The sequence below is a fragment of the Delphinus delphis genome, chromosome 1 (assembly GCF_949987515.2).
Source record: "Delphinus delphis chromosome 1, mDelDel1.2, whole genome shotgun sequence".
NCBI lineage: Eukaryota > Metazoa > Chordata > Mammalia > Artiodactyla > Delphinidae > Delphinus > Delphinus delphis.
The window spans coordinates 78,261,531-78,274,229 of record NC_082683.1 but is presented as its reverse complement, the minus strand read 5'-3'; the positions used below and the strand labels follow the sequence as shown (position 1 = coordinate 78,274,229).

Here is a 12,699-nt window from a genome sequence, read left to right as displayed (position 1 = left end):
GTGCTCCCTCTCCTATAATCCAGGATGTGGCACTCATAAGTAAAAAAGATGCTGGAAATAATTCGTTGTAATTGATTTGCTCCTTAAATTCCTTAATTAGGTCAACAGTAGGCTGTTCTGCTTATTGAAGTACATTAGGGGAAAGCTGTCAAGTAAAAAAAAAGTTAGATAAAATGTTAGTGATGTGATTATGTTATCAGATACCCTTTCAGGATAAGTAAAATCATCTTCAAGTTCAGGTACAAGGGCTGACTGAAACAGTCACTGTCAACAGATTTACTTCAAAGATTTTGTTTGTAAATTTTAAATACCCACATGTCCGTTAGAGATTAGTGTGGCATTTATCTTTATTTGTTGCTTTGTAGATTCCTTGGGATATGGAATCCTGATTTCAAACACAAAGTCTGTAAGGAGAGATACTTTTACTTCTTCCTTTCCAATCTTTATGTCTTTAGTTTTTTTCATCCTCATTGCACTGGCTAGCCTCCTGCATGATCTTGAATGGGGATAAGACTCGTCCTTGGAAACCAGCTAAAGAGGTAATCAGTTAACTGTCAACTGTTAGGCAAGAGTCTAATGACCTTGAACCCACATTTTTTTTATCTAACCTAACAATGATACCTAACCAGTCATATGCTTATAAAATGTCCCTAGTCAGGATGAATTTTAAAACTGACCTACCAGAAATCTTTTCTCTTATATGTAAGACTAAAGTAAAACTTTAACACATAGTCATAAATGATTTGTCCAAAAAGTGTTTTCTAACAGTCTATTCAGTCATACAGTTATCTATCACCATCTCCTTAGGATTAATTTTACTTTTGCCCTAATGGCATGTAGCTAGTCTTTCTCCATCTTGCATTTCATTCATGTAGTCATTCAACAAATATTTACTGGTCCTTTGCTAACATATACTGTTCTAGATACTGGTGATACAAAAATGAACATAACAAAACAAACAAAAATCTAGTATATTTGTATGGCTGGTTTATTTAGTTTTCTTCAAGTTACAATTCTATACTTTCCTTAAATGAATTTCACTGCTCAGTTTTGACTGTTTCCTTTCATTTTTATTTTATTTTGCCAAGCTCATTTCCAGTCTTTCCTTCAACACTGTACTTCTCTATCCACTGTGGAGCCACTCACAGAAATATAACACGTTATGTTATCCAGATCCTTAGATAAAATGCTTAAACACTCAACACACATCCAAACCCTAGACACACCTCCAGCTGCTACCTCCTCAACTTTAACCATTTTCTGGTTACAGGGATCCACATAGCTGTGCATTAACTAGAAAGGTTTTTTGTATGCTGTACAGTATTTCCTAACTTTGCTGACTTTAAGAACATTATCCTGGACCTTGCTAATTTCTGTACAGTATTTCCTAACTTTGCTGACTTTAAGAACTTTATCCTGGACCTTGCTAATTTCAAGGGCGATAATACAAATTAGCCTGCTGGTTTTTCCTAGCGAAGCTATCCTCATAGTTATTTTTAAAAATCAAGGTGTTATTAGCTAAAAAATCCCCTATTGTATTTTTCCAGGAGTTGGATTTATAGGTTATATCTTTCCCATTTAAAAAAAAAAGATATTTGAACCTGTTTCTAATTTTTATAAATCTCTAAGGTATATGAGGAAGAGTAGTTAGTAATTTTTATTGATTTGACAAGTTCCTCATATATACAGGGAGAACACAGGACCCAAAAGCTTTCATCTATTTAGCTTATTTAGTGACTTTTATCTAGGATTGGTTTTGATGTTCTGACTTCATATTTTATATAGTACTCCAAATTTCCAATTACATATAGAAATATTTCTGTATACATATTTCATGACCCTATTGAGAAGAATAACTTCTAATTACACTCTCAAATTTCATTTCTAGAATTTAAAATAATAGAAAGGGAAATGGATACACTCTAAGATGTTAGAAACTTTACTGTAAAATGTACCATTAAATATTTATTCCACAACTGTTTCTTGAGCAGCTCTGTCCCAGGCACTGTACAGGTGCTGTGGATACAGAAGTGAGCAAGACAGAAATGGCCTATATGGCCTCTGCCCCCGTGGGACTTTCAGTGCAGCTCCAAAAATCAAACAGAGAAAAGATGTTGAAAAACAAGGATGTTTCTGGAGGTTTGAGGGGAAAGGAGAGGGAAAAGAACAATATGGTTAAAATAGAAGCTGAAGAAGAGGATCAGCTGTTGTCGGGGAAGGAGCATGCAAAGGCTGAGAGCCTCCAAATGTTGAAAGAAGCCAAGCTCCTCTAACCCTAACAGTTCTGAGGTTCCACATCAAAAGCCCAGGCTCATGGTCCCCAGGGAACCAAAGCAAGGAACCGAACATGAAAAAGCTGAGTGACTTCAGAAGCCCCACCCCTACCCCCAAATAGCTACTTGTTATGAGTTAAAATCTCTTAGATAGAGAACATAGTATTTCATAATAATAAATAACTACTGTAAAATGCAAATGCTCTAATAAATACAAACTAATTTATACTCATGTGTAATTGACCAGTCACAAGAATGAATGTTTAGTATCAGAGCCTTCCCGGCATAATAGAAGTAAGTAAATAAAAGATGCTGAGTATTTAAAGTTTGGGGAGGGCTTCCCACCCAGAAACAAAACAACACAGGTAGAGGTGGTTTTGGAAGATAACTTAATGAATTTAATAATTTTGCCAAGATGAAACTGGGACAATTGGAAGACATATTTTTACAAACATATTTCAGCTTGAGAGCCAATAAAGTATACCTCTTTATAAAGGAAAAAAAAATGTATACGTATATACTATTCTTCATGTCTTTTAGTTCCATATGGCTCTTTTATGGTTTTCAAACATAATCCAGAATCATGCTCTACCATGTGTTCTCAACAGGGGGGCAATCCTGTCCCTGTCAAAAATTGGGTCTGTGGGGCAGGGTAAACCAATCTTCAGGTTTGTAGCCTGCCAACAGGCCACAGTACATAAATGGGTATACCAGTGTATCTGTGGCATTACAATGTATCTAAAAAAAAACTCTGGAGGGAGGGTAGTAATGAACTAAAGATTGAGAAATGCTTCCCTAAGAGCTTCCTTATTCTCTCTTGTGCTTCCAGCCCTCGGGCAGTGTTTGGGTTTAGCCAAACTAATTTTCTTCCTTGCTCTTCCGACCGACCCCTCTCCAGTATGGGCAGAGCTTGGGTTCTTCTGAGTTCTTAGAAGGGTTCTTTAAAGAACATATAGTTCTCCTGGATGCCTTTGACCCCAAATACTTCAGTCATCTGGAACACTTTCAGTTGTTTCTCTAAGCTTTACAGCATTTTTCTTAAAATTGTTTTTTGAATTTCGCCGATTTCCTCTTTTCTTTTCTTAACTCTGTTCATTTTCTAAATATTACCATGTCTCTACCAACTGCCACTCACAGACTATAGAATATTTTAAAAGGACACCCATCCAACACTAGAAAGGGATCCTAAATTCACTCCCAGAACTTGTGACAGTGTGTTACAGTTCTAAGTAAAGAGTCCAAGTTATTTTTTGTTTCATGCCTGATATTGGAAATGAGTTCAGTTATTCTCTATCTTTTAATATGTTTAGGAAATTTTCAATATACCTGCCAAACCATCTACTTTAAGAAAAGCTCTGAGATTACCCTCTTGCCCTTCTGTGCCAGCGCTGGGAGCAAATGGGAGTATATTAATGTTCTAGATGTTCAAGGCCACAAAGGAGAGGCAGAAAACAGGATAGTGCATTTGCCAAAAAATACAAATTCCATCCCATTGAAATATGGCTAGTAATGTTCCAAAAAATGTGCAGAGTGAGCAAAGGAAAAACTACATAAGGTGAGTAAATGTTTATAAGTCAAGATTACAAAAAAAGGATATGATACAAAAGTTAAAGATGCTAAAAACCAGATAAGGTCTTTATACAAAAGAGTGAATCATCGACTAATCGACTGACAACATCGACTGACAACATCGACTAATCGCTATATGCACATAAAATACACAAATGTAAAATAAAGCAGAAATTTCGATCCATGCTAGAATACAGTAACCCCTACTATTTATTAAGCATCTACTAGGTGGACAGGAGCTGTCCTTCACAGGTATTGTTACATTTAATCTACACAGTGACCCAGCTAGGTAGGTTTTATTAATAACCCCATTACACACAAAGAATATGGGGCTCAGAGAAGCTCAGTAATGTGAGTTAGTTGGCACTTGTATTGTGCAATAGCGCCAGAATTTGTATCAGCTTTCCCTATCTTGAGGCCATGCCCTTTACCCTATGCCAGTCTAGAATGATTTACATTTTAAGAGAAATTAAGTGAATTCGAGGTGCATAGTGATGTCACCTCACATATTGGTTGCAATATGCTTTCATGAGTGTTCTGGGGCTAGAGATATAGCCAGCACTCCAGGGACTGAGTATAAAGTCTTTGGGAGTGTGTTGCAGCCCATGAGGCCATCATTATCATGTGGATGAGAAGAGCTGATGAGCAGGAGTGAAATGTTCATTAGGTTAAGCTCTAAATCAGTCATTTAATAGAAATCAGTGGCAAGAACAGGGATTTGGGAAACAGATGGCCCTGATTCCAAATTCGAATTCTGCTGTATACAAGTTACATGGAAAACTCTGGACAGGTGACTTAAACTTCCTTGATCTCCATTTCCTCATACAGTCATTATGGTAAGTTAACAAAAATTTATGTAGGAAAAAGAAAAAGAGGCAGCTTTGGATAAAAAAAGTAAATCATTAAGACTAGAGGCTTTGGATATACGTATTCGTATAACAGATTTACTTTGCTGTACACCTGAAACTAACACAACATTGTAAATCAATTATACCCCAATAAAACTTTTAAAAAATATACTAGAGGCTTGGCTTCGTTCAAGCATTAACTTAGCTGTAGAGTCTTGGGTAAGTCACAAACTCTGAGCCTTTTTCTTCTGTGAAATGTGAATGGCCATCTACCTTAAGGGTTTGTTGTCAGATTCTGAGATAATGTGTCAGACACCTACAGCAACTAGACCGTATTATAGTGGTGCTCCATATTAAATTATTAACACAACACTTGGCAAAATAAGTGTGTGTTTCCACTCTATTTCTTTTTAAACTTGGGCTTTATTATAAAGTCATTGGTGACTACAACTTAAAAATACTACAGACTATTAAGAATCATTAAAAATTTGGTAAAAATTAGATACCTTAGAAATTAAAAATATTGCTAACTTTGTAGTTTTTTAAAAGATAAACTTCCTATAAGTGGAAAACTATTCATTCTTTTCTCTTACAGTTCCTCATACTTTTTACTTTTACTAAAAGCATTCCCTTCTAAACACACACTTCATTAGGTAAGTGCCTAGTCAATCTGAGAAATAAGAGATTAGTACCATTAACAAAGGCTTTGATAATTTTATTAATAAGAAAGTTGTTAAACATGGTTGCTATCTCTGATATGGTTGTTGGGTTAGTGGGCCTTATCTGTGGTCAGTCTATTATGTGAACCATGAAAAACATCCATCCTTGCAAAGCTGCTTCCCACCTCTCCCTCAAAAGCAAACACACTGACCTAAAGAGTATATAATCACTCGAAAGTAAAGCAAATCAGGGTCACATCCAGGGTCTTCCCTATTAAAGCAAGTCACAAGAAATGCAAATATCACAGATAAGAGTTGTATACATCTAATCTGTTATCTATGTCCACACACCCAACACATGGTTTATGAATCTGAGCAAATTTTGGGAAGTTCGGCTTACCTTTGGGGCTTACATAAATCATTAAAAAATAGAGAGAAAAACACATAAAGCTGATTGGCTCTGACGATTCTGCAGTATTGTGCCGAGAGGGTTAAGACCACTTGTCCTCATCTCTCATCTTGATGGCATTTTAATGACTTGTCCATGAAGAAACCTCAGGTATGCCTTAGGAAACCACTACATACCTGTCCGGAAATGTGACCGTTGGTTAAGGCTACATTTCTTACACTATCGATGGCTTGTAAGAAGCGTGTGACTAAAATAGGGCTGCCATTTCCTTTACCTATTCCTCCCCCATAAGGCTGCATGAAATAGTCATTCAAGTCTCCCTCTGCCCAACACCGGCACTCCCACACAGGTTGATCGGGTCTTACTTTTTACTTGAAGGTGGATGGGGACTTGAAAGTGTTTCCTAACTGGTTTGCTGGGAGTTTAAAATGCTTAAAAAGAATTCGAAAGTGAAGTTTGGCCCTAACCCTCTGAAATATCCGTCCTGGGATGTGGGCTAGGTGTCCGTGGCATTCAAAGCTAGGTACAGAGCGAGGTTTTGAAGGGACCGGAATCTGATGTACCCCGGCAGGCGTGGGTGGGGGAGGGAAGAACTGGCGGAGGGAGAGAAGAAGGAATTAGGGTCTACAGAGCACATCCTAAGGTTGCTGAGTTGCTAACTCCATCCCTCACCATCTCGTCGTTGAGAACCAGCTGGAAAGGGCAAGACCGGCGAGCCTGGGTTTGGGTCGAAGGCAGCGGTCCTGGCCTCGACCGCCGGCCTAGACACCTGGCTTCTGGGGCCCGCGCCATCCGGCGAAACCCTCTCTCCCCTAGGGTCCTGCTGGGGAGCAGACATCACGCTCTCGTTCCCTTCGGAGACCTTCTAATTCCTCTCTCTCTCCGAAAGTGCTAACTTCAGGGTTCGGGGGCGGCAAGGGAAGAGCAGACCAGAAGGGGCAGGCCCTGGGGTCTCAGGAGTTTTTAAGGTAGAACGACGATCGCTCCCAGCGTGGCCCCGTTTTCTCCTGGTCCCCTGGCCCCATCCCCCCAAGTCCGCAGAACCTGCCGCGCTGCGCTTGGCGCCAGGCTGGGGTCTCTCGCCCGACGCTGGGGCTGGCGTGGGGAAGGGTGGGGAAGGGGTTGGCGGGTCCCCGAGCCCCAGCAGCGTATGGCTCCAGGGACCACACGCTGGGCAGGAGACTACAGTCTGCCCTCCCGAGAGCCGGGGAAAGGCAGGGACGCGAGCGAGGCGGGGCGAGTCGTGGCCCCAGCGCACCTAGCGGACTGAGCCGCCGGTCCTCGGCGGGCCGTCCCTCTCCATCCCATCCCTCGGCGGTCCCCGCCCTTACCTCTAGGCGAGAGGGTGCCGTCTGCAAAGGGTGCTGGGGAGCGGCGAGCCGTCCCCCGGCCGGGCTCAGCGGCGGCCAGCGACAGCGGGGTCGCTCGCGGGGCCGCTGCTCATGGCTCGTCGCGCTCGGAGCACTGCGGCTGCGGCCACGGAGGCGCCTTCCTCCTAGTCCTCTTCGCGGGCTCCGAGCCGGGACGCAGCTAACGCCCCAGCCTCGCAGCCCTCCGCCCCTCCGCCTCCCCGGCCGCGGATGGAGCCGCCTCCAGCGCCGCCCTGCAAGCAGCCGGGCCAGCGGCAGCCAGCGCCCCCCAGCGCCCGGCCCCGGGGTCGCCGCGCCGCCCACCGGTCGGCTCCGCCGTCCCAGCCCGCTGTGACGCAGGCCACCGGGCCCGGGAACTTCCTCCCCCGCGGAGACCACCCCAAGCCCGGGCCGGCCGCCAAGGGGACTTCCTTCAGAACACGGAAGAAAATCTCCCGCCGCTTCCCGGCGGGGCCACTGCGGCCTTTATGACGCCCACCTGGCGGCCAGTGCCGGGGGAATCGGCTGGGGCTAATACCTTCCGCCATCCCTAACAATCCGCGGAAAACCCGAGGCTTCCCTGCGCTCGGCGCTCGCTCCACAACCGCAGCTCCTCCCCTGGGTAAGTTAGAGGGGAGCAGCTACCCCTAAAAATAGCCCTTCTGGGAACTCCTCGGAAGGACCGGGGTCAGGATAGAGATAATCCCTCTTCATTATCATCCTCCCCGCACAGAAGAACAGAACGGTGGGAAGGGGTGGTGGGACGCACCGAAGGAGACAGAGGACAAAGGCAAAAACCAGTTTTTCTGGACCATAAAGCCCATGAGCCGGTCGCTTGACACCTGAGCTTCCTGTCCAGCAGGAACCCCCACGTTCCCGGACCTTAACAACAGGGCGCCTGGATCTCTCAGCCGCAGGTTCCAGGGACGCTGAAATTGAACGCTCTGCCTACAGTTTCGTGCTGTGCATGAAGGAGTTGACCAGGCACGTCAAAACCACCTGTTGTCTAAAGAGTATGGGGGAGAGGTTTTCCCTTTTTTTTTCTTTTAAATTGATCTGAACAATTTTTTTCTCCACCTTTCCCTACCCAATTTCAGGATGAAAAGCGAACTCTGCCTTCTTGAAAGCTGACAGTTATCTGTATGGAAAATCTGCCCAGTGGAAAAGTGTCCAGAAAAGATTACTAAGTAATATAGGGTCTTCTGGGATGCATTACCAATACGAGCTTTTCTAAGAGCACCAAAAATTAAACTGTTGCTTTGTCCTGGCATTCAGGGAAAGACAGGTGTATGCCGAAAGAGGAATTCGTAGACAACTAGTCCTCTTTCACTAGTTGGTTGGTTTTTACACAGTTGGTTGGTTGGTTCTTAAGAAAGCAGGCACCTCCTTTTAACCCATGCCAAAATTAAAATGTGTCCAAAAGTTGTTCTTTTAGGCTTTTTACTGATTTCTCCATGTTCCTCTGGCAAACTCCTACATTTTTTCCAATTCCAGTACTGTGGTTGGGTGTCTTCCCCAGAAGACAACCTGAAACCCTCTCAGGCCTTAGGAGATGACCTGAATACTAGCCTTAATTAACCTAGATCAACACAAAATTCTAGAGTGGAGCCATTCTCCTAGGTAGCAGGCAGAAAAATTCCTGGAAGTTTCCTGGGGAAAAGACAGAGACTGATTAGCAATTTGCTAAAAAGTACTGAGTACCTTGCAGGCCACCAGGTACTAGCTGAGGTAGTTCCAGCTCTTCAATGCCTTGCCGGGATTTAAATGCACAGTGAGGTGAGTACTAAGGGCACTAATGTCCTGTGGAGGGCTTTATTCTCCAAGGGCTTTCTGAGTGCACCTCTATCTTCCTTGTGCCACTGGCACCCTAGACTCAAGCTTAGTCATCCCTGAAATGCTCCCACACTACCCAGTGTCAAGGAACCACAATTCTAGACTTTGGACACAGGTGAACCAGGAGGAAGTCCCTACTCTTCTTGTGTAAATGTAAGGAAGTTACTGCTACATTTTTTTTCCATCAACAATATTAGTACTATAGAGTGCTGTGAGAATTAAATAACATGCTTAAATCACCAAGAACAGGGCCAAGCACTTTATAAGTACTCAGTAAATGGTAGCTGTTGTATTTACTATAGTTCATTGCCCTGAGAACAAAAGGACCAGAAACAGAAAGGAGGTTTGGAGATGGATTTGAATCCCTGCAAGTTGAGTTCTCCCACCCCATCCCCGACAGTTGCTTAATTGTGATACTTTTGTCTACTCTGTGCCTGCTTTCTAGTAGGGTGAACTGGACAGTTCTGCGTGTAGTCAGGTGATTCCTGTGCACACTAAAGTCTGAGAGGCGCTAGTTTGAAAGCCGCTATGTTGTACTGCTTAGGTGTCCTTATTTTACAGAATGTAAGCTGTAAGTCTAGTCACCTCACTTCAGTCAACCTACTGTAAGTCAACACACACACTTATCAAGCCTTCTGTAAAACACTAGATGAATCAGCAATCAGCCAACTTTTGTGAAGGCTGAACCCTGAGGGTCTCAAAGAAGTGTAAGTCTTATTCCCTGACTTCAAGGTGTTCACAGAGCATGAGAGGGAATCTGGCATGCATATAAGTCAAAATAAACCATTTTTAACTAAATGTGTTTGGAGTTCAGAGAAAGGAGAGGGAACTGTGGGCCAGAGCCACCATCTTGATCTTTCACTGAATACCCAATTCTTTAGGCCAAAATTTGACATTCCAAATGGGCTTCCAGAGTGAGTTTCCATACTTAGACTCCACACAGAAGTTAACTATGTACTGGTTGACAAATAGGGAGCAGAAGTAGACCTTTCTGAGCAATGCATGACCATGATAAGAAATTTGGAATGATGTAGATCTGGGCTCAAATCCTGTGTCCACCACTAACCAGCTATGTGACCCTGAGCTTCATAATCTTTGAAGCCCAGTTTCCCCATCTGTCTCTTAGAATAGCAATACCTTCTTTTGAAGGTTCTAGTGAGGCTTAGAATATCTGCAATCGCTCCGGTGGATTGTATGGAAATGGTGATTATATTACATTGTCTTGTTAGCTACAAGAAAAAGCAGGCTGGACTATATCATTCCTTAAATCACATTTCAAAAGCCGCCTTCTCTGTGGAGCTCTGCAGGCTCCAGCCAAGTGTAATTCTCACTTCCTTATGCTCCCACAGCACTTATTTTTGAACTCTGTTTCAGAACTTAACTGGTGTCCTGCCATTTATTTCTTTATGTTTTGCTTCTCTACTGTATATTCATCTCTACATCAACACCTAGCAGAGAGCCTGGCATTAAATTTTGAAAGAACAAGTTTAAAAATGTTTCAATTTCTTGTACGGGTTCTGACTTTCACTATAATTTGTATTAAACTGCAGGCTCTAAAACCTGAACCCTTTTGCTCATAGTTTATACTAAAATTATGTATTTTGAACATGTATCTGCTTAAACCTTGATTTTTCAATGCTGGGCTTATTCTTTAAGACCAACCTGCTATGCTTGTTTTGTTTTGTGATGTCAGTTGATCCTTCCCAGTAATAGTGAAAGTAAAATCTAAATTCTAAACCAAAACCACCAGCAGGATTTTACTCAGCATTCTCTACCCACTCTGTGCACATCTGCTCCCCAGACCTTTTCTGAGCTTTGTGGGAAAGATCCTGAGCTAACAGGAAACATGGTTGTTTTAAGTTTCAGCTGTTAACATTGTTGCAACCATTACCACTTTCTGAATTAATAGCTGCAAGATAAAACCCACCTTTAGCAACAGTTTTGAAATCCTTGACTCCATGCCAATAAAAATGCTAGGGAAACCTTCCCTAGAAAAAGTCGTGTGAGCAGGAAGTTGCCCAAGAGGTAATGTGGTCAAATGTGGTCTTGACCCTAAAAAGGCAGAAGAACTTGTGCCAGAGGAGAGGGTGGTGTCATTGAGGACTTAAAAATAGAATTCTAGAAAACTTTGGGTCAAATTCTTCTAAAATCAGCCCTGTATAATTTATACACCTCCCTCCACACACATGCACACGCGTTGGAAGTGGTTGGTACCACTAACTTGTGGGATATTCTTTGGAAATAATAATGAATAAGCACTTACTAGGTACATGGTATGTGCTAAGTACTAACTTTATATATATTGTCTCATTTAGTCGCTGTCCTCATCCACTAGTAGGCAGTGTTATTTTCTGCTATTGAGAGAGGGGAAAACTGAGGCACTTTGTAATCAAGTAACTAGCCAAAGGTCACATGACCAATGAGTGGAAGAGTTAGGATTTGGACCCAGGTGAGTCTAATTGCAGAGTTCTCAGGCTTAACCACTACTCAATCCATGGAAAAGGAATATTTATTTTTAAAGTGAATCCATGAAGTATATTCAGTAAGGTTAACAATGTAGTTTTTCAGTAGTTTATGAAATTGCATTCATTTGTACTTTTCTCAATCATGTATTCATATCCTAAATGTGCCTTCCTGGGGTGATTTCACAGCTTACTCTTTAATTGAAAAGCATTTTATGACTGAAAGCAAACTTAATGAAAGATCATGAAGTGTCTGTGGTTCTGAGTTTAGGCAATATGAAAGATACCAGGCAGAGAGCCTCATTCTTAGAATTATTGTTTATATGGGCCAATGATGAATAACTTTCACGTGATAGATATGTAGTATAAGTTTAAAGTAAAAAATGAGTTTGCTTTCTTTCCGCCATCTTTCCGTGCCGCCATAATGGTGCGCATGAATGTCCTGGCTGATGCTCTCAAGAGTATCAACAATGCCGAAAAGAGAGGCAAACGCCAGGTTCTTATTAGGCCGTGCTCCAAAGTCATCGTCAGGTTTCTCACTGTGATGATGAAGCATGGTTACATTGGCGAATTTGAAATCATCGATGATCACAGGGCTGGGAAAATTGTTGTGAACCTCACAGGCAGGCTAAATAAGTGTGGAGTGATCAGCCCCAGGTTTGATGTGCAACTGAAAGATCTAGAAAAATGGCAGAATAACCTGCTCCCGTCCCGTCAGTTTGGTTTCATTGTACTGACAACCTCAGCTGGCATCATGGACCATGAAGAAGCAAGATGAAAACACACAGGAGGGAAAATCCTTGGATTCTTTTTCTAGGGATGTAATACATACGTGCAAATAAAATGCCTCAGAGGGGGGAAAAAAAAAATGAGTTTGACATTCTCAGGAGTGACTTTTTTGTACCCAAATATCACTGCTATCACTGCATTACTAAATAATATTTGCTTGCTCCTGTTTATTAATCATGTACAGCCACTGATCTAAGAACCTTATATGTATTAACTCATTAATTAAATCTACAAATGACTGGCTCTGTCCATGAAGTAAATTATTTAAAGATAATGAAACATTCTTAAGGGGTTTAGAACTTCCGTAGTTATTAAACAAAATACATTAGGATTTACCTCTTATGGAAGGAAACTCATTTTTTCCCCAGGACTCAACATTTTCAGCCTTTTCTCAATACCGTATCACATTATGCACGTAGAATGTACCTTAGAACATCTCAGATCACATTTTAACATCAACTTGCTTCAAATTTCAGTGACATCAGCCCTGACAAAGCGCCTAATTTCA

At 42.1% G+C, this 12,699-nt stretch overlaps 2 protein-coding genes across 2 annotated transcripts in view; one reads left to right on the top strand and one right to left on the bottom strand.

The window, feature by feature from the left end:
• Nucleotides 1-7,244, bottom strand: part of LRRC8C (leucine rich repeat containing 8 VRAC subunit C) — an 88,423-nt gene extending 81,179 nt beyond the window's left edge. Inside the window, exon 1 of the mRNA XM_060006371.1 lies at nucleotides 7,090-7,244. The gene's annotated coding sequence lies outside the window, so the exon portion shown is untranslated. The remainder of the gene's footprint in view (nucleotides 1-7,089) is intronic.
• Nucleotides 7,245-11,795: 4,551 nt separating this feature from the next.
• LOC132433895 (small ribosomal subunit protein uS8-like) lies at nucleotides 11,796-12,257 on the top strand. Its single transcript, XM_060025253.1, has one exon. It carries the CDS (start codon nucleotides 11,827-11,829, stop codon nucleotides 12,178-12,180), a length of 354 nt encoding a protein of 117 aa, XP_059881236.1. The 5' UTR covers nucleotides 11,796-11,826; the 3' UTR covers nucleotides 12,181-12,257.
• The last annotated feature ends 442 nt before the right edge of the window (nucleotides 12,258-12,699 follow it).